Source organism: Dipteris shenzhenensis, chromosome 27, assembly GCF_047967505.1.
Source record: "Dipteris shenzhenensis isolate YYH24624 ecotype China chromosome 27, Dip_SZ_1.0, whole genome shotgun sequence".
Taxonomy (NCBI): Eukaryota; Viridiplantae; Streptophyta; class Polypodiopsida; order Gleicheniales; family Dipteridaceae; genus Dipteris; species Dipteris shenzhenensis.
Genome location: NC_141622.1, coordinates 27,393,163 through 27,416,000, shown reverse-complemented (window position 1 = coordinate 27,416,000; position 22,838 = coordinate 27,393,163). Strand labels below are relative to the sequence as shown.

Here is a 22,838-nt window from a genome sequence, read left to right as displayed (position 1 = left end):
CGACACATGTCAACCACTGGTCGACACATGTCAACCAGGAGTATCATGCCCAAGGCGATCTCATCGAGAGCTGCGCACATGGAGAGTGAGCTTAGCACATGGAGCAGTCAGGAGTATTTACAGTTACACAGTGGTTTAGTGGTTCAGTGGTGCGGTGATCCAGCTCACCTGCACATGGAGAATGTGCATGACCCTTGGGCACTTTGCTAGAGACTGCCCAAGGAAGAGAAAAAGACCCAAGAGGTCTTCTGGTGCGGCTCCTTCACGTACTACCACGACTGCACCTCCCCAGCACCCTATATCACGCACTCCAGGACCACCAAGAGCAACAGGGCGCTCTGCTTCGCGCACCCTAGTACCACCAGGGGCAGTAGGGCGCCCAATGCCCGCAGCACACCCAGTACCACGATGGAGAGCTATCAGAGCGGCTCCCTTACCTCAGGAGGAGACTTTTGATCCTGTTCAGACAGACGCCTTCTAGATTCCAGAGGTGGATGTTGCTGCAGCCCCAGACACTACAGTTCCACATCAGGAGGGGCCTTTAGATCCACCAGCTCCAATCACTTTGGTTTCTGACCCCTTGGTTTCTGACCACGAGGGGGCTACAGGTACTTCTTCCCCGCAGACTGTTCCTGCCACAGTCAAGACAACCGAGAAAGTGCATGCGCAGATGAGGGCTCTTGATTTCTCTTCACCCCAGCCACAAGCCTCCTCAACCCCCAGCTCCAGTTCTGCTGATAGAGGCCTGGCAGGTCCTTCTCCTTCATCTTCCACGAGTGCAGGTCTTCTTGGCACTCCTCGGCCAGACTTGCTTATCAGGAATTCTTTTTCGGCACTGGTAGATTCGGCGACTTTCATGGATGATGAGGAGTTTGTGCCCTTTACCTTAGGGGTCCCAGTCATTGGGATTCCTTCTGACAGGGCCTCCCTTTCAGCAGGTGTGGGGATCCTTTCACCTGTTGAGTTTCCTGCCCTCAGCAGGAGTGTTTCGGCCCAGGTGAAGCTGGTCTCCTCTACTAGGTCGGGTAAGCCTTTCCATCCAGCATCCTCCTGTCGATGAGGATAGTCAGCTGGAACATGCAGGGCCTAGGCGGAGTTCCACACCGTCGCCGTAGGCAGTTGATCCGGAACCAGCTTCATCCAGGTGTCACTGGAGGTGCTATTCATATCCTTTTTATCCAGGAACACAAGCTGGATGCCAGTGATTGCTCTTAGTCTGGCAAATTGCTTTCAGGACATACCTTCTGGTCGCCTACTATGGGCACAAGGGGAGGTACTTGCATTTCGGTCTCTCTTTCTATTCTCCCCTTGGTTGCTGGTCATGGTATTATCTCCCCTTCTAGAGCTCAATGGATCATTATTTTGATTGGAGGGCGTAAACTTGGTCTTCTCATTCTTTATGCTCCTGACAACCGAGGGGAGCGGATCTCCTTTTGGAAGGAGTTACTCTCTTGGGCCCCCATTGCAGATTCTTGAATCATTGGTGGCGACTTCAACATGGTTGAGTTGCCTTCAGACAAAAAGGGAGGCAGACAGGGTGGAATTCATTCTTTCGAGAGGGCAGCCTGGGCTGCCTTCCTCTTTCAGTTCAGTGGCAGGGACACTTGGTTGGATGATGCCTTTCATATTATGCCACAGTCACTCCTGTACTCTTGGTCGAACAGGAGAATACACATGCCCATTCATGCACGGATTGACAGATTTTATGTAGATGATTGGGCACTTGACAGAGGAGGATCTGTATGCATTTCTTCTGGGGTTTCCACCTCAGATCATTTTCCAGTGGTGTTGCAGATTCTTGAGCCTCATTGGAGAGAACGCTCTACCAGTGTCAGGATTCCGGATGCTTTTTATGCAGAGGAGAGCCTCACGGAGGATATTTTACAGATTTGGGTTTCTCTCTCAGATGTGAGATTGGTATACGCCAGCAGTTATCGTCCCTTTAGAGGAAAGAGCAGAAGAGGCCCACAGATGCTTGGATTCAGGAGCGCCTTGCTGCAGCAAGGGCTCATTTGCAGACATTGTTGGATCAGAGAGCAGAATATGCCTTTCATGCACGGGAATCCTTTTGGATTCAGATGGGTGGCAGGGTCAACAAACACTTTTTCTCTACTCATGGGCCCAAACATAGTAGAGATAGTGTTTCGCAGCTTGTTGACTTAGGCGGGGTGTTACAATCAGATCCTGATGCTGTCATGCGTGTAACTTCAGATTTTTTTGCATCCCTTCTTATTGCAGATCTAGGCACACAGGTCATTGATGATGCCAGAGAGGTTATTTGGCAGTGTATCCCTGTATTGGTGAAGGATGAGATATATGTTTCTTTGGATGCACCTTTCACCAATGCAGAATTCAAGACTGCATTACTTGCCCTTCACAAGGGCAAGTGCCCAGGTTCAGATGGACTTACCCCCTCCTTTTTTATTACTTTTTGGGAGCAGATTGGTGATCACATTACATCAGCCCTGCAGGGTGTGTGGGACTCTGGTGAGATGCCGGACTCACTTACAGATGGTCTCATTCATCTCATCCCAAAGGGGGGTAATAGGAATCTTGTGTCTCAATGGAGACCCATCACTCTATTGGGCACTTTTTACAAGATTCTGGCGAAAGCCATCAGTCTGCGGCTACAGGTTTTTCTTCTAGATTTGATTCATGATACGCAAACAGGGTTTGTGCATGGCAGAAGTATTTTTGATAATATTTTCTCATTTTGGGAGGCCTCAGAATGGGCCATACAGAGCTGCCAAAGATTGGCCATTCTACTCTTGGACTTTGAGAAAGCTTACGATAGAGTAGACTGGGATTTTTTAGAGGGTACTTTATCTCGCTTTGGTTTTTCAGATGCATGGATTAGAGGAGTATCCTCTCTCTACAGATCAGCCCATCGCCAGTTGCTCATTGGGGGTACCCCCTGTTGTACCAGTGATGACGGGTGTTGTACCAGTGACTTCCTCGAAAAGTGTATTTTTGCGAAGGACTGCAGCTGTTTCATCTTCTCTCGTCACCACTTTCACCGATGCAGTCATCACCACAGTTCAGGCGACCTCTGACCATGTGTTGGACCTGAATCTTACTTTAGGCCCTGACTCCCATGGGCTTTCTCAGGGACTGTCTTCTCAGGGAGTACTTCACATTTCGGCCTCCCCACCACGACCACCACAGGGCAGAGACAGGAGCAGAGACCAGAGTGGGAGCCCCTCCCCAGGAGATTCTCCATCAGCCACTTTAGCATCAGAGGAGGTATTTGAGGGAGGGAGTTTGTTCAAGTCTGTGGATTGCCCACCCCTTCATCAGAATGATATGTTCACAGCTTACATAGCTGCTTCATCAAGCCCACCGCTTTCAAATGTTTCTCTTGTGGGAAAACAGAATGAAGATTACAGCCAAATACTATCTGTTCTTCACATGAAACGCTCACCAGTATGCGGGGAAGAGGAGGATCTGAATCAAATCTTCACCATTCCTTCGTAGGAATGCCTCGCACAGAACAGAAAGATCTCGAGGGCCCCGACATGTTTTGTGCACTTAGATAAATTGGCACCTACAGGCAACCTGTCTACAGAGGAAGAGGGAGCTCTCCCTGACATGTTTGAGGAATTGGGGGGCGTGATTAATTTGGCTGACAGGATGAATTACAGCGATAGGTACGCCTGGATGAAGAGGTCCTTGCATCTTGCTCAGTGTATCATGGATGACACTTTCACGCAGCTAGGGACAACGGTCTTCAATTCCACAGGTAATGCTCATAAGCTCCTCTCCCAACAGCAACATTTGAAGTTAGAATTTGAGAGAGCTCAAGCAGCCCAGCAGCGCGTCATAGAGGTGACACTTCGGCAACAGGAGGAAAGGTGGCAGAAAGAGAAGGGCTCAGCTATTCACGAGGGTGACATCGCTTGGAACATTCAGCGGGCTGCCCTTGAGGATCGCCTCCACAGTCACAAGCAGGAATGGGAAGCAGAAATGACAACACTACGCAGCCAGCATGCAGCAGCTCTGGCAACTTTGCAAAGCCAGCATGTCACAGAGGTGACCAGATTTCAGCGGGAGATCACACAGTTAAAGGAGTCGTTGTCTTCCTCAGAGATTGCCCAGGAAAAATCAGAATCTAGAGTGGCTGAATTGGAAAAGAAGCGTTCATCCATGGAGGAAGAATTCACAGACCTTCGGACACAGTTGGCCACCCTCCAGACTTCCCAGTCCACCTTGCAAGGGCAAAAGGATCATTACTACCGGCAATACCACTGGTATAAAGCCAAGTATGAAAATTTACGTGATGGACACGCTTGAGGCTGAGGAGGAAACACCCCATCTAGAACTACATATGACTGGGGCAGAGCAAAGGGATGAGCAAAAGGCCACAGAGCTACATAAGAAGGTGGAAGAGGAGAAGGCTACTGAGGACCTCCCTCAGTAATTTGATACATGGGTTTTTGGTTTTTTTTGCACTGTTAGATTTTTGCCAGGCTGATTGGCTCTCAATGTAAATATCAGGGTGTTTTATCTCAGGATGTACTCAGTTTTTTTGCAATTTTCCATACCGTCCCTTATCAAGCAGCAGCTTATTTTCCCAGTTTCAATTTAATACAAATTTTGGAATTACTTGCACGGCCAACCATATGGTCTGTACCATTTTCTTTTCCTACTCCATCACCATATCAATGGTTTGTAAGTTCTTTTTTCTTTGACGGGTTCCTCCTCCATTTCTATTCACCGAAATGGTGAATGATAGTGGCGGGGGAAACTGCTACAATAGAAACACCCCTGACCACACGACGACGGGCGTTGACCACCTGTCGACAGGCGTTGACCACATGACGACATGTGTTGACCACATGTTGACCATGTGTCAACACAAGTCAACCACACGACAGGAGGAGTTGATCACACGGGTTTATCCAAGAGTACTATTCGAGGCAACCATGCGTCGACACATGTCAATCATTGGTCGACACATGTCAACCACAGGTCAACCAGGAGTATCATGCCCAAGGCGATCTCATCGAGAGCTGCGCACATGGAGAGTGAGCTTAGCACCTGGAGCAGACAGGAGTATTTACAGTTACACAGTGGTTTAGTGGTTTAGTGGTGCGGTGATCCAGCTCACCTGGACATGGAGAATTTACACCATCCTGATTAGAAGAGGTTGGCGAGTCAGGGAGTCAGGAAGTCGCCGTAGCCATCAAGAGAGCCAACGGCACAACAGCCATCTTCAACATGTAAGGAGATAAGAGGATGACCAATGGGAAGAAAGGGGGAGATTCTCAGCGAAGAAGGGGCCCTCCAAGGCGAGGATGAGGATGAAGGCTAGGGTGGAAAGGGGAGGGGAGGGAGAGCATCGAGCATTCAGCGTTCGGCACTGGAGCGGGAGAAAGGAGAGTGTGAGGAGAGAGAGAGGCTGGAGCTACGAGCTCGCCAAGGAGAGAGTGTGTGTACCCTCTGTCTACTATGGGGATAGACCTAAGTGTTCTTGTGACTTGCGACTTGTGACCTGGAGACACTGGTCCAGTGATATGTACTTTGGCCATCTTGGTCACTTTCTCATTTTTCTTGTCTCTTCCCAATATGGGGATTGTTCACTAGTGTATGACGAGATTTTCTTATTCTGCTTATGTTGTGGAGTTCTCAGGTGATTGTCATTTAGCATAGTGCACTCGTACGTCGTTGTTCACTGCAGTATAGCATACGGCACTTGCACACCACTGCACGGTGCACTTTGCGCGATCCATTGCATTAGAGCATTGCAACACTCTAGCTTCTCACGCCAGCGGCCTTTGGCCTCCGGTAACACCTCCGGAAGGATAGGAATCCCTCCCCTCATACACTCTGAGATGCTAATTTATTTTTTACTCCTTGCTTACTCTTTTTGTGAGTTGACTCTTTTTATGGAAGATTATTTCATATGTTTGAATGTGCTTAATGGAGGTATGAGGCAATGAAACCCCTTCTAAAGGAAACTCAAAACATGCTTTTGATTATTTCATGCAGATTTTCACAATTGGAATCGGGTGAAAGTGAGATACTGTGATGGCGGATCATATAGTGGAGATATACAAGTTCTAACAAAGTTTAAAGATGATAGCTCGAACCAAGTATGCCATTTCAAATGCTGGTGTTTACCTTTCCTCAAAGAAATTTTACAATCCTCTTGAGTTTGAGGCTTGGGTGCTGTTTCTGTACTAGAAATTCCATCACTCTAACAGTACAGACAAAGCCTTATGCAGAAGTTTGTATTTTCAGGCCAAGAACATATATTTTAGAGGGCAAAGAGTTTGGCAAATTGTGATGGAGGACCTTTTGTCAAAGGGCATGATGAATGCTGAGAAGGTGTGCAATATGTTAGGTTTGAAAAAGAACTCTGGAAAGATTAAGACTAAAGATTATACTATGAGGTTTACCGACATTAACGAATTTGAAGACAGTATTTTGTAGAATTAGGGACTATCAGTGGTAGAGGTAAGAGTGCTTGGTTGTTTTAAAGATCCTAATTTTATATTCACGTGTTATTGGAGTTGCAACTAGTGGATTTTATTAGGACACACTGCTTGTGGAGTTGGATTGGGACTTGAAGAGTCTGGTCCTCTCTTTATAGGGACTCCTTTGTGGGTTTCTGTGAATATATCACCCGTAGTGGTGACAAATTTCAGCAGAGATGATGGTATTCGATTTCTAATCCCTATGGTTGTCAGACCTTAGTATGGCCTATCTGAAAATTTTGTGTTAATAAAATGTTCTCACTCTTCTGTGCCATTTAATGGGCCGGCCATCTTTGTTATGAGGTGTCAAACAGATGCGGAGTCCCGGCTATGATGGCCAAAAGCAATTTGCTGCTGTTCTTCTGTGATTCTCCTTGCGGGGCAAGTTGTTGGAGTTTCTTTCTTTGTGAAGCTAGGTGACTTGCTCTCTTCACCCACATGCATACTCTCTAGGCCTTATGAGTTGAAGCTCAATGTTTTTCAGGACATGGTTGCTCAGAAGCTTTACTTTTCTCAGCTCCTCTCTGTGCTAGATGTAGACAGGTCATCATGGATTCAACATGTAATCAGGCAGACATTGGCACGTTTGGTTCGATACTATGTTTTAAATCCAAATCCAGCAAAGCAAATATACAAAGACATCTTTAAATCCCTGCTAAGATGAGATTGGTCTATCACAGAAGATGGTGGCAAATGCCACTCCAATCCTTAATGATGGAGAGCCATGGCAAATGTTGTTGAGATATCGAGCTCCACTCGTGATATGCCAGGGTGACCGTTGTGCATTTATGTCACTGACTTGTTAGCTGCAGATGCGGTTGGTACACCGCCCACGAATAATAGCTGGATGATAGCTATCCTTATCTACTCTAGTTTGTGGCTCAATTAGTATGCCACCTTAGTTAGTTGAGTTTGGTTTGAGACTCACATATAGGATTCTTCTATTTCTTTGTACTAGAGTTCTTTTGGCTTTCACAACTAAGAAGAGGAAAACTATTTTCAGCCTCCACCTGTGTGTGTATTCCCCCATTGTGCATGTGAGAAAGCCGCAAGTGAGACTCCTTCCCTCTCTCCCACTATCTTCACATGGTATCAGAGCCTTGTTCGTGGTAAGGAGCTTAAGCAAGCAAACCAAGTTCGCGGTGTCCTGGTAAGAGGACCAGTGTTGCTTTCCTATTTTGAGTTTGGGAGCAAATCTCTGCAAGTAGCACAGCCAGAAGTGCAAGAGTGCATTGTCTCAGATTGAGACGCCCTTCGCGGTGTGGCGAGAGCGCAGTATATTCGAGGCCATTTCGGGGCCCGTTTTGAAGGCGGAAGTTCTTCGCAGGCACTCAGAAAAAGGCCTTGTCTTTGTTGTGTGATCACTGCTCGCGGCTGGTTGGTGAAAAGTTGCCGCAGAAATTGCATCGTATGCCTGTGTGCAGAGATATTGGGAGTTGCAGAATCATGCTTGTTGTCTGTTGATGCAAAATCGTCACTAGGAAGTAACTGTGTGGTCAAATACCACTTTTGTCAGTTTTGCAGATCTGCCCGTGTGAGGCAAAAGCTGTGTTTTTTGCAGTGACAGAATATTTTGCAGTGTTCTGTAATGGCCTCTGATTCTCTTTCACAGATTGTCACTGAAAAGCTTGACAAGAACAACTTCCAGGCATGGAAGTTTAGAATGATGAATTTCCTTATGGGAAAAGGCTATTGGGAGTTCATTACAGGAAATGAAGAAGAACCAGTTCTTCCTAATGTTCCCAATCAACAGGAAATGCAGGCATTCAAAGGATGGCATGAGAGAGCAAGAAAAGTTATATATTGGCTGTCTATCAGCATTTCGGATTCTATGATTATGCATATTCAGGATGCAAGTACGCCAAAGCAGGCATGGGATACTTTGGCAAAAATGTACAGCACAAATACGCAAGTCAGGAAAATGCAGCTCAAACAGGAGTTGCATAATGTGCAGAGAGAAAATTTGAGCATCAATGACTACCACATGAAGGTGAAGAAAATTGCAGATGCACTTGCTTCCATTGGGTCGCCAGTGGAAGATGATGATCTAGTTTCTGTGACCTTGAATGGTCTAGGAAAGGATTATGCACAGTTTCGGACATCCATTGCAGTCCATGAAAATTTTTTTGATTTTGAAGAGTTGTTTGCTCTTCTAATTTCTGAAGAGCAGAGAAATGGGGGTGCATCTTCTTCAGGAGGAACTTCAAAAGAAACTGTCTTCTACTCAAATGCTGGAAGAGGTAGAGGAAGAGGAAGAGGAAGAGGAAGAGGAAGAGGAAGAGGAAGAGGAGGAGGAGGAGGAGGAGGCCGATCTGCAGGCCGTGGTAGAAATCAGAATATGCAGTAAACTCAAGAAAACCAGTCCTGTGGAGGAGGACGTGGTAACTCTAGAGGCAGGGGGAGCCAAAGAGGCCGTGGTGGATGGCAGAGAGGCCAAAATGCAAACAACAATGTTGAATGCTACTACTGTGGTAAAATGGGCCATATGGCTAAGAACTGCTACAAAAAGCAGAATGACATTATGAATGGAAAATTGCAGCAAGGCAATTATGCATCTTCTAGTAGACAGGGTGATGATAGAAATGAGCATCTATTTATGGTGCAACACATGACCAATTTTGTGACAAGTGCAGAAGAACGAAATGATGTGTGGTATGTTGACTCAGGTGCGTCAAACCACATGACAGGTTATGCAGAGTGGATGCAGGATGCAAGGAAAATGAAAAAACTAGGATTTGTGGAGACTGGTGATGATACTGCACATCCTATTGTGTAGATTGATAAAATTCCTTTGTCTATGCTGGATGGGAAAAAGAAATACCTGTCTGATGTATTTCATGTCTCAAACATCACCAAGAACCTGGTTTCTGTTGGTCAAATGGTTGAGCAGGGCTTGCAGGTCAGATTTAATCCTCATGGATGCTTTGTTGAGGATATGAAAAATAACGGTCGCTTGATAGCAAAAGGAAAGAAGAAGGGGAGGATGTTTACGTTGGATGCAGACATGCCTGAATTGAGTGCAGCAATGTTTGCACATGGGACCGGTGTAGTTGCAGATATTGATGTCTGGCATAAACGCATTGGTCATGTTAATATACAGCGACTTAAATCAATGCAAGTTGAAAATATTGTTGCAGGATTACCTAAATTCAAGGTTGCAGAAATGCATAAGGTTTGTGAAGCCTGTCAATTTGGAAAACAGGCAAGGAAATCATTTCCTAAGCATGTTCAAGAGAGTAAAAAGCCATTGGAATTAATCCACTCTGATGTGTGGACTACTAAAGCTGCATGTATTGGAGGCTGTCACTATTTTGTCACATTTATTTATGACTTCAGCAGAAAACTTTGGGTATATTTTATGAAAAAGAAAAGTGAAGTGTTTGGGCACTTCAAAGCTTTTAAAGCTATGGTTGAAAAAGAAACAAACCTGCAAATAAAATGCCTAAGGTCAGATGGAGGGGGAGAGTACCTCTTAAATGAGTTTGCAACAGTCACTTGGAGCAGCAAGAAACAGCCTACAGTTGCCTTGTCGAGCATAGAGGCTGAGTACAGGGGTGCAGCAATGGCTGCATGTGAGGTAGCTTGGTTGCATAAGCTACTTTATGATATGCATCAGTCTATAGATGGGCCAGTTGTCATTTATTGTGACAACATGAGCAGTATATACTTGGCAAATAACCCAGTCTATCATGTTAGAACAAAGCACATTGAGGTGCATTATCACTATGTGTGGGAGAAGGTTTTACTAGGTCTTATTGATCTAGTTTATGTCAGCACAGAGGATCAGGTAGCTGACATATTCACGAAGGCATTGGGCGCAGAGAAGCTGCGCAAGTTCAGAGACCTGCTTGGTGTGCAAGGATTGGGATTGAGCTCGAGAGGGAGTGTTGAGATATCGAGCTCCACTCGTGATATGCCAGGGTGACCGTTGTGCATTTATGTCACCGACTTGTTAGCTGCAGATGCGGTTGGTACACCGCCCACGAATAATAGCTGGATGATAGCTATCCTTATCTACTCTAGTTTGTGGCTCAGTTAGTATGCCACCTTAGTTAGTTGAGTTTGGTTTGAGACCCACATATAGGGTTCTTCTATTTCTTTGTACTAGAGTTCTTTTGGCTTTCACAACTAAGAAGAGGAAAACTATTTTCAGCCCCCACCTGTGTGTGTATTCCCCCATTGTGCATGTGAGAAAGCCGCAAGTGAGACTCCTTCCCTCTCTCCCACTATCTTCACAAATGTGTGGGAAGAAACACAACATGAAAGTGATTTGGAACAAGTTTAACTGGCGCCAACAAAGTGGCAACAGAACATAAGCCACATCAAACTCAATCAACAACCAGGAAAATAATAGAAGCCATGTAAATAGCGTAAGATTTCCACTGCAGTGGTCAAAAACCGCTCTATAGTTGTTCATAAGTCTCTGGGACTACTTGCCAATAGGCATCACAACGAGGGCCAAGGCCATTGCATGCAAAGGCAAGACTAAGTCCAAGCATTCATGTTTTAAATGGTGCTTCATGCTGAAAGTGTAGGGAGCATTAGGGTGAAATGTGATGGAGGGGACGGCAGGTGCCTAATGCCATGCTGTAGGCAAGACTAAGTCCAGGTATTCATGTACTAGTTGGTGGTTCATGCTGAAAGTGTAGGGAGCATTAGGTGAAATGTGATGGAGGGGACGGCAGGTGCCTAATGCATGCCCAGGGCGATTCTATGAGGGAAGTTAAGGCTATGGCTAGACTGAGATGGTGTTTATATAATTTGAATGGCAACTCCGAGATCTACGTTATTCTTTAGCACCTGAGACTGCTCCCTTGTCTGTATGGCAAAGCTGAGACTGTAGTTATTCTTTCACATATAGTGAGCGCCATATAGCTTTGTAAGGTGGTGGTGGTGGAAGGGGTGGAGGTGGCATGACAACACCACAGTGCTCTTGCTGGATCCAAATAATCCAGAAGGGCATAAGAGCGTTAAAAAAAAGCGAGGAGTTGCACCCAGCATTGAAAATCTCCTGAATGGATTGATGGTTTGTTCTGACTTGCACAGCTATTGAAACATATCTTTATAAGAATATCTTGTTATTGGTTTGGGGGAGGAATGTGTGGGGTTAAACTACACAAAATGGAGCTGGGGCACTCTCGGATTTCCTGAGGATGTAAATGCTTCCCTTTAGAAATAGAGCATAAGGAATAGCTATTTATAATTTTTGTTTTGAGAGCAGCTTTGCTGTGTGAGCCACTTACACCCACTAGACGTCTCATGGAGAACTTTCCCCCTGCCTTATGTATTGGTGCCACCTTTCCCCCTGCCTTATGTATTGGTGCCACCTCAACTGTGGACCCCCTGCTCCATAACTAACGAGAGAGCGGACAAGATACCAGGACCCTAACGGACCCAGGCATGCAAGACTTGCCTTAGGCCCCTAGGCCTCTAGCTCACCATGCTAAAACTCCATTAATGGGTGGGTGCTCGATTACACTAAGAGCTGCCATACCACAAGCAGACATTGTGGCAATTTGCAAAGGTACATTCTTTGAGATTTAATTCAGGTCCTTTGTAAATATGGTACAAGCATGGGTATCGAAATACATTATGGATAGCGTCCCTGATTTTCTTGATGCCCTTATGTATGAGAAGCAGCGTAGATATCAATCACCTCAGGAAGGATTGCTTGGGCTGTAAACTATTTTTATTTCCACTGAATAGTGTAAATTCAAGATGCACCATACATGTAACCTCTCTCTTTTTTCCAGACGAAAGAACATTCTGTTAATAAACTCCCTAATGACACGGACAAGGAAAATACACCTCCCCAATGAAGGGTACAATAGGAAAAACACAAGCATATCCCATTGGCTGGACACCCTATGTGGAATTACCTTGTACAAAGGGCTGAAAAATAGCGATTGTGGTGGTTTAGAATGCCATATTATACCAGCATCTGTGAAATGAAGGAAAGTTCCTGGCTCCCATATGCTGATAAAAGTCTCCCTCCTGCGCCTAGTGCGATCAGAATCTCCCTGGAGTCTATCCCATCTGCCTTTGAGAGTATGAATGATATCTAGCCAAATGCTGGCCAGTGTCTCCGAGGCTGATGCGGTCTGCTGCTGTATGGCCTGCCTGCAGCTAGCTGTCCATATGACCCGGCAATGATGCTCGCTATCAGCTCCCATCTACGACAGTGTCCATGTATGTAAACTATTTGTGCTCTTAGGCATGTGGAAATGACTTCGAGGATAATCACAAGACCCTTGCTGCTCAAGCTGAGAAACGATTTCAGAACGTGGAAGCTGTGAAACTCATAGAAAATACTCAGAAGACTTCTTGTAACTCTGAGGCGGGCTGCTATCCATGGATTGAGATACAGGCAGCAAGAGGGAGCTCTTGCAGGGACATCCAGCAAAAATGAAAGGACAGCTATTTGCAGTAAGAAATAAGATTCTTCAAAACATACTTAACCTATCTTCAATCCCTTGCAATCCTCTCCAGGAAGTAAAAACACATAGAATACATTCAAATAACAAATTGCAATTTCTAGATAGTATTTTAGGGCAGGAAAATGATGATCTATAGGCTACACAAGAATGATGGAGGTTTAGTAATGCATTAATGATCTAGATTCTTCGAAAATCTGAATACTGGTAAACTATAAAGCCTGAAATGTGCATGATGTACACACGTCAAAAATTGCAAATTACAATACCATAAACTTTGAACGTTGGAGCTTGATACTAAAGAAAATCTCAATTCTAAATGGCCATAATCTGGATTTTGCCATGTTGAACAAGAAATTGTCAAAGCATGTGTCCACTGAGCTGTGAGCAATCAGCACTGCCATCAAATGATCAATGTTCAAATAAACACAGAATGTAGATTCCTTGGAGGCTGGATCTTGGCCAAGGGCACCACTGACCAGACCTTAAGGAACCGTAAAACGCTATTGTCTCAAAAAACAGAAACAGCCTCTCATCATCTATCAATTTCTCAAGGATCTTCAAAGTGACCTCCATCGTTTGTTGCGATAGACATACATTTAGTACAAAGAGGTTTATATGGATGCGTGGATATGTATGTGTGAGAGCATATATTTATGGTCTAAATCCATTGTTGGCTGCTGATGACATCGGTGCAGATGTGATAGTAGCAGTTCCCTGTTGTGCATGATGAAGTTTCATGGTCTTTTAAACGGCGAAACAGTGATACATTTTTCAGAACAATACGGTACCGAAGTATGAATTACAACAGAGGTGGGCGAGTAATCCCCATCCCATAACCTCCGCACAGGATCCAACAAAATACCCAGGTGCGGAGAGAAACTCTCAATCCGCAGCTCACAAAACAAAACCCACCCAAAAGCCTGCTTAAGAAAGAGTAGAAGCATGAATCCTTGCCCCAAATACCTGTGTTCAAGCACATGCGCTAGAAGGAACCTGAGGGAGCAAATTGCTCAAACCATCAAGCTGTTTGGAGGGAGAACAAGAGGCCGAACACTGTCACGAAGGAGCAAGGCCATAGTGGTAGGCTCAACAGAATCCCAGCAACCTAGGGGTGAAGCACTCCCCAAGACCCCTTCGAATGTAAATGATGAGAGTGTTAGTGCCCTCCAATCATAGTTACTAGGGAATGGGAATGTTCCGGGAACGTCGAATGCTAGAATGGGATCATATTTGGAATGGGTAATGGGAATGGGAACGCCATGCCATCAAATCACATGGAAATATACCAAAATATGAAAAGAAAACCACTTTTGGCAGCTATGAACTTTCCATTTCACCTTTGAACTTTTAAAAACACACAAAATTTTAAAAAAACTGAAATGTACATGTTTGCAATGGTTATGCAATAGAGGTGCAGAATACTATAGATCAGGGAGCATATGATATGCAAAATACAAGAAAAGGAGGCCATGCTTCAGGCCTGAAGACCTCAGTAATAGGACTTGAGACTCTAGGGTCAAGTACATGGTATATAGAAAAAGAGAGAGTCAGCCCTAAATTCTAATGGTCTGAAGATGGTATAGTAATAGAGGCCTCTCCCGAGCCTCATCATCTTGGTCTTGGGTCCCATCATCATCCTCATGCTCAGCCTGCTCAGGAGGATCCTCTGCTGCATCATTGTTTGAGTGGTTTTCTTGAGTTTTGAGCTTCCTCGAAGTAGCTTTCTAGCTGCCTTTTGTACAAACTTCAGCGGCTAGTGGGTCTTGGCTCCTTGTTGAGCTTGGGCGTTTTTCCTGGCCTGCTTTGGAAGGAGATGAAGGCCTAATCTCAGCGCTTCAAGCCTTTCTTTGCTCTGCTGGAATCCTTCTCGGCGAGCTTTCTACCAGTCCATTCAAAGCTTGGAGCAGCCTTTCTGCCAGCAGCAAGAGTCCCAGATCCCTTGGGTGGAGCCTTCCGAGGGGAAGTGGACTAAGGTGGAGAGGAAGAAGCTGAGTAAGGTGGTTGCGAAGAACCGGAGGCAACACACGAAACTTAGCGAGAGGGCGGGAGTAGAGCTAGAGGTAATTTTCCAGTTGCAAGGGGAGCAGTCAGAGAGTGCCCCCTATGGCCGACCCCACACCCCACAGGATGAGGCGTTCTTTGATCTACCCACATATCCCCGGAGCCAGTGACCCAGTGCAATGAGGTACCTTCGTAGCAACATGCCACGGGAGTGAGAGCCTCTTCATCGCTTGCTGTCCCTTCAGCCCGCCCCCTCCCCTCCTCCAGACATCCCCTCCTCTTTGCAGTCCCCCCTGACTGAGTCCACTCCTCCCCTTCTGACCGCTCCTCAGGGGGCTGTTATTCTCAATACCCCCCCCCTTTCCACTGCTGCAACCTTTCTTTCTTCTTAATCTACAAGTCCCTGGGCCTCACCCCTAGGTCAAGGGCGAGGCTGAGCCTTTTCCCACAAAGTCTAGTGGCCTCACCCTTGCAACCACACTCTAGCACTCCTCCATCGCAGGGTGTAGCTTCTGTAGTGTGGTCAGGAGCCAGCGGCCCCTTCCCCTCTAGACCATGGCTTCCTCCTCTCTTACTCGCAGCCTACCCCTCTCTTTTCTAGGACTCTGCCTCCTCAAAGAAGCCAAAGTTAGGCGGCGGCTTCTCCTAGCTTCCAGGTCCGAGGCCTCGCCCTTGGCAACCCTTGCTGAGGGAGTTTTGAAATTTGGAGGATTGGATCGTGGTATTACCTAGACATTCCGGACGAGTATCTTCTTTAGAGATGACAATGATGATCTTGCAGCCCTAGAAAGGGGATCCATAAGAGTGGTAGGTCCCCGCACTCTCCTTTTTTGGGGCTTCGACTTTGCCTCCATGGGAGAGAAGTGGATCCCCATTTTATTTGATTGTATGATGAAAGAGTATCTGTTTCGCATGATGGAGGACTAGATGGGTCCCTAGGGGATAGATCGTTGGCTCACCCATGGAGACTCAACTACTCGTCAGTACTTGATTCCGAGGTCAGCAGATTTGTGGATTGTCGAGGACTTACAGCAGCAAGATAGGCCGAATTCCGCTGTGATCATGAAACCATGGACCACATTCTCACGCTCAGATGTATCTCTGGGCCTAGCAGGCTACCATGGCTATCTCTGTCCTCTTCTATGGCACTTGTAGCAGGTGGGGACTAGAGGTGTTGGCATGCACGCACAAAGAGATGGTTTGAGTGATTGGGACTCCACATGGATAGACTACCTCCCTTCCAGTACAGCATGGATGCTCCGTTTTCCCCCCTCCTATTACACGAGATCAACCAGGTTATTCGTGAGGATCTATTACAGCTACACACATTTCGGACCTGGTTGGGACCGAGTGAACTCCCAGTGAATCTTAGTTTCTATAGAGATCACTTCTTACATATCACAGTGGAGGGTTCCATTGACCCATCAGGATACACACAGATTTACCTACCCCCCTCACTGAGGATCTCTCTTGGGCAGTTCCCGGTCTCTTCACACAGACCTCGTATTGAGAGCGGCAGAGCAGAGCGACTACCCAGGGAGAGGCGCATATGCACATTGTGTGAGATGCAGGAGGTTGAGACAGAGGAGCAATTCATCTTTCGGTGTCCTGTTTACTATGAGATCCGAGGGTGTTTCTATTGCCTCTTCAGAGATAGCTATGGAATTTTGTCCCGATTCCTCTCCTAGCTGGACGAGCGGACGAGCGGTGTTTGGCAGGTTTCATTCATGAGGTACTTAGACACCACGAGAGGATACTCCAAGCACGGAGACAGGAGTAGAATTTTTCCTTGGCTGATCCCTCTCAGAGCTCTATCACGGAGCTCTTTCAGCCAGATCACATGGACTCCTACGAGATGAGGCCTCAACATGACGTGACCCGGAGCCTGTGACTCGATAGCTGAGACAGAGGGTTGACAAACGTTTCACACTTGGGGACATCCCCTCCCTGTTAAGAGTCGGATCCCGACCGACGAGGGTCACAGTAGCCCTAGTTAGACGTAGAGCTACGACCTGGGGACGCGCCAGGACTGCACCTTTGAGTGGCCGACCACTCTCTATTGCTGATTTCATGCCCCCATTGCCTCATCCACCTTGATGTCCTACTGCTAGTGTTGATGATGATACTGAGATTGATATATAGTCGACCATTGACATGACTATGTTGTACTTAGGACTTACTACTACCCTTCTGCATTTTTTGCATTTTGCATTGGTGTGGATGCTCGTTTAGTAGCTCCATTACCACAGCTCGTTTGTACCAGGTTTTTCACAGTCTCATAGACTCATCGGTCTTCCGAAGACTTTAATAAATTTTCTTTGTTTCTTTCTCTCTCTCTCTCTCTCTCTCTCTCTCTCTCTCCATAGATTAGTATTTAGCAAGGGCCCTAGCATGCCCTTTGCTTCAGCCCATTCAGGCTTGTATGAGTTCACTTTTCTGTGTACTTTGTCCCAGAGGCCCGCGAGGCCTCTCGTGGACGTTAATACATCTTTCTTTCTTTCTTTCTCTCTCTCTCTCAGCCCTTATCTCCCTCAGCCCCCCCCCCTTCCCCCCCCCATCTTGCTGTTGCTGCTATACGGTGTGGCGCTCTTGCTGCTCCTGTACGGCGCCCTGCCCCATGTCGCGATCTGCGCCTAGCCCTTGTGGCTCAGCCATAGCAGCAACTTCTGCCATGAAGCAGATGCATGCTGCTCCCGCCCCCATCCTTGGGGCATAAACTGCGCCTGCAAGTGATGGGGGGTTGCTACTAGCACATAGACCCCCAGGCGCCTTCCTTGGGGGGTTTCGGGTTCTGCCCAGCCCAAAGGCTAGTGGGCTGCTACACAGGGCTTTTCAGCTCTCCACCACCTAGCCAACAATAGCCTTGGCTCCCGTCAGCTCCCAATAGCTCCAAACTTGCAAGGACAACAAGAAGTTCAGGAAAGTCAGCACCGATACCAAGAAATTGCAAGGAAGAAAGCTTCACCAGCAAATGCAATAATAGAGAGTCAGAGGAAGGGTAGCTACAGTTTGGTGATGGGAGGCCATCAGGTGTCCCTGGCTCTTGTCGCCGTCTGGGAGGACATTTTCTACACCCTCTGCCGCCATCTGGGAGTATGAGACCCTGGCTCTAGAGCGACTGTTGAAAGGCGAAAGAATTTCTGCAAGGCTTGACCCGCATGCATTTTTTATGTCCTCACCAGGAGGGGTATGTGCTGGATGCATAGCCGGCTACCTTGATTATTAGCCATGTTCTAGAGATTCTCTAGGTAGTGAGCTGGGTTCTCTAGAAACTGGCTGCTTTCTTTTTGTCAACCAAGTTTGTTTTGCTTTATTTTCCCATGATCAGCACCTTTTGGATTGCTAATTTTATGGTTGATTTGTTTGCAAGCATTAATAGAATTCCTTTTCTTTGGAGAAAAAAGGGTCTCTGAGCCCTTGCAAAGTTACGTCACTCCATGCATCCCACTCAGAAGAAGAAACAAAAGTTGTCTAAATTGAGTTTTCAGCTTAAAAAGCTGAATCAATATTAGGAAATTGTAAGCAAAGCGTGTGTCAGAATACTTCAAGAGATTCTTGTCTTGGGACATCTTACGAAAAACACCCAAATTGTAGTGATGGCAAGTGATGAACGAGACAACATGATTTCCCATATCAACGGTAGGATCCACCCAATCCAACTTACCGATATCCTTAAATAGATTATTCAGCCTACGTGCCATGCAAGGGATGAAAGTAAGGCGATGATACTTCTCTTCATGAATCTTCCCCGCGTCTTTGTTGGAGTTCTCATTGGAAACAAAGTGAATAACATTATCTGCCTCCATATACTAAATGGCCTCCATCCAAATGCTAGCCAATCTGTTGGCTGACTTTCCCTCCTTTGAATTATCAGTAGCTTTAATAAAAAATCTGGCCCCTCGAGAGTATGCAACAATGTCATGAATAGAGTATGTATATATATTTGTGTGTGCATGTGAGCGCGCATACATAGATGCATAGACATACATGTATATGCTATTTATTGGCATATTTTAGAAGATCTTGGTTAGCTGATGTAAACAATTTGATTGACCCAGAAACAATCCGGGATTGAATGAAGAATATGGTATCAAGTTACATTGAGGGTTTGGTAAGTTGAAAAATATATCATTAGTGCCTTTACAAACTAGTTTTATATTCTAGGTTATCAAGCATTTATAGCAGTGGAATCACAAAGCCTAATTGTAGAAAAGCACATAGAATCTTGCATTGGGGGCTGAATTACAGCAGATGAGGGACATGCAAATGACCTCGGAGGGGTGTTGCAAAGCCATGGAAGAACTCAAAGCAGAGAATGCAACTCTCAAGAAAGAGATGGCTGCTGTGGGGCCACAATGAACGGGAAACATGCTGAGTTTACACAGCAGCTCACTAAGGGAAAGAAGAGATGCTTGAATGGACAGTAGTGGTTAAAAAAGGATCAGCAGCCCCTAAGAAAAGGACTTCATTTTTGAGGCTCTACAGGAAGAGAAAAGGAGGGCCAGCAAGGCTCTGAATGTCCTAGTACGAGGGTTGACAGTGGGGGACACTCAATGGCAGATGCCCAGGCATTGTTCACTAAGATGGGTGTTGTGCAAGACAGCCTGGAGGGCAGGCAAGGCGGAATCACCAACAAGACAGTTAGTGCTGAAACTCCGGACTGCTGTGGATAGGTCTACCCTCATGAGCATCAAGGCAACTTTGAAAGGGACCATGATATACTTGGACGATGATCTCTCTCTCTCATAGTAGGAGCACAAAGGGGAGGAAAATGGTATGAGTAATGGCAGCAAGGAGGCAGGAAAATGGGCTGCATACAGAGACGGCAAAGTGATTATCCAGGAAAGAGTGGACAAGAGAGATAAAGAAGGGGAATTATGACGGTGTCGGGCCAATTGGATGAGTGTACGAGTGGGTTGAAAATGGTAGTGTGGAATTGTAATATTACACTTTGGTCTGATCCAGGGGGGTTCTTGGAGACATACACTAACAGAGACATGATCTTTTATACTGAGACACATGAGATCCCTGAGAGAGGGCTGCCGACAGTGCCAGGATATACTTGAGAGTCAGCTTTTATGAAGGAGATGAGGAGAGAGAGGGGGGTACGGGGGTTGGGGGTGTAGCTGCCCTGTTCAGGTCACACCTGAGGCTTTTCATATTTGTGGTACGGAGAGAGGAGCATGCACGGCACATGTGGATATGAGTCCGACTATCGGAGGCACGGCTGATCTTCATTACGGTGTCCCAGATACATCATCCTATGCACATGAGGTCACTACAGAGAGGCATAGCTCTTATGAGATGATATATAATGACATCATAGAGTTCTCCACACATGAAACATCCTCCTTCTCGGTGACTTGAATGCACGCACAGGAGACAGCAAGCAGGCGGCCTTACTAGACTTTGACTCTAACTCCCTCATAGTGCCGGAGCTAGACCGAGCAGAGCTTGGGATTGTGACACACACAATAGATGCACCACATGTGATAGGATACAGGTGACATCTACTTGATCTGGGAGCAGGCCATGACCTGGTTATATATAACAGCCTTTAGAGATGCCGTCATCAGGCGGGCTAACTTGTTTCCCTTATGGTGGAGGGTCTAGTACAATGGATTATCAGATGGGTCCCTTGGCTTTTGCACCACGAATGCACGACTTCACTGTCTATCCCTCACTTGTTGGTGCTTACCACTCATACTTGGCTTTCAGCATCTCTAGGGAGATCCCTCCCCCATACCCATGCTCTTGACCTAGTCTACGTAAGCCACTTAGCTTGTGAGCTCTCAGACTTACTTCGAGATGATGCAGACCTCACCCGGGCCTCGGACACCCTAGTCTCAGTGGCACATGATGCAATGGCTAGATTCTTTCCAATGGCCACCAGATCTCAAGCACATGCCCCAGTTGTGGGATGATGTCTAAGAATCCTCGGTACGATGATGAGTGCAAAGAGATGAGATCGTACCTCACATGTGAGAAAAGAAAGAAAGAAAGAAATTTTATTAGATTCTTTGGAAGATTGATGGGTCTATGAGACTGAAAGAAAACTTGATACAAATCATAGTAAGGGTGGAGCTACTGAAACGAGCATCATCACCCGTGCTGAATCCTAAGTCTGATCATACATAATCAAATACATCTGGATGTAACAATGAAAAGAAAAGGATTGGAGCGGAGCGGAATCCTCCGTATGTCATGTCCCCCTGGCTGGTGCATAGCCGGTGATGGGACGTTGGTGCCCGTCAAGCGGTGTCGTGCGTCTCGGTCTCCTAGATGAGGCTCAACGCAAGACCAGAGCCACCGTGACTCCCGTGGGACGTATCTCGAGTCTAAACAATGACGGGAGGTCCCCTAGAGTGATTTATCTGTCCCCTTGATGTCTCGTTGTCGTGCTGCGATCGTCGGGTCGGGGTCTCTGTCACGTCGGCGGCTAGAGACTGGATGATCAATGTCACTTGATGGGAAGAACTCTGTGATCTTGCTCTGAGAGGTGTCTGATGATGTGGCCAAGCCCCGTCGCCTGGGTAAGTACTCTCTATGTTGGATTTCCTCGTGAATGAAGGCCGTGAGGCATCTCTGATCTAGGTAGGCGAGGAATCTGGAAAGGAGCCCGGAGCCGTCTCTGAAGAGGCAGTGGTAGCGACCTCGGATCTCGTAGTACACTAGGCACCTGAAAATAAAATGCTCCTCTGACTCAACCTCCTGATAGTCGCACAATATGCATAATCGATGCTTCCTAGGAATCCCCTTTGCGCTGCTGCTCTCTATGTGGAGGTGGCGTGATGATACCCGAAATTGTCCGATGGAGATCCGTAGTGAGTGAGGCATATGAAGCTCAGTGTACCCCGGTGGTGTGATGAATCCCTCCTCCGAAATGCGAAGACAGTAATCTGTGTAGAAACTCAGCTTCACTAGAAGCTCCCTCGGCTCTAACCAGGTCCTAAAGGTGTGTAGCTGCAGGAGATCCTCTCGAATGACCTGGTTGGTATGTGGCCCGATCGGGATGGTGGGTGGGAGTACCAGAGGGGCATGTAAAAGGAGGTATCCAATCGATGTGGAACCCTAGTCTCACAAACCATCTGTGAGTCTGTGCATACCAGCATCGCTCGTCTCCCTCTGCTGTCAACCTCATGGAGGAATCGAGAGCCAACCATGGCAACCTCTGTCTCCTTGATGTGCAATCCCCATATGATCTAACCCGGTGTAGATATGTGATGGTCTGAAAGGCTGCATCTAGTTGGAGTGGAGAGGCACCAAACTCGGCCTGAATGATGTAATGTGGTACAGATGGTTTCCCCCGGATCATCCGTGAGAGCATGAGGATTTGCAAGCGCTCCACCCGTGTCCACTCTATCTCTGACATGTCAGGTCCCCAATAAGGGCTGCCATACATACCGGCTGGTCGGACCAAGGAGTCGAAGAGAAGAGCCTTGGTCCGAGGGTCCTGGAAGTGGGAGTGAAAGCACTGTCTCTCTAGCCGAGCCAGTGAGGCGTATCCCCTGCTCAGTCTGGCCTACATCGCTGGTCTCATCGTGAAGATCGGGCCGGAGAAGATGACCTCCAAGTAAGTGTATGAGGATACGATCTCAACTGGTGACCCACCCAAAGTAAAAGTAAACTGTTTCTATTGCATGTTTGCTCGAGAGGTGTTAAAGATCATGACCTTGGTCTTGCCAAGGTTGATCTCCAAATCATGGGATAAACAAAAAGCCTGCAGTGCATCCAGGTGTCGCTGGAGCTCCTCGGGTGTGGACGACAAGAGTGCCACGTCATCTGCATAAAGAAGAATCTTGATGATGATCCCGGCAAGTGAGCAACCGGTTCCTCCGAACGTCCCCATGAAAGTCTCAAGCTCATCGATGTAGAGGCCAAACATGGTCGGTGATAAGGGACAACCCTGTTTGACCCCTATGGT

At 46.7% G+C, this 22,838-nt stretch overlaps 1 protein-coding gene across 1 annotated transcript in view; it reads left to right on the top strand.

Moving 5' to 3' along the window:
• Positions 1-22,838, top strand: part of LOC147884106 (pectin acetylesterase 8-like) — a 123,629-nt gene that overhangs the window by 36,193 nt on the left and 64,598 nt on the right. Inside the window, exons 4-5 of the mRNA XM_087399137.1 lie at positions 5,989-6,092; positions 6,241-6,327. Of these exons, the coding sequence (XP_087255263.1) occupies positions 5,989-6,092; positions 6,241-6,327 (191 nt within the window). The remainder of the gene's footprint in view (positions 1-5,988; positions 6,093-6,240; positions 6,328-22,838) is intronic.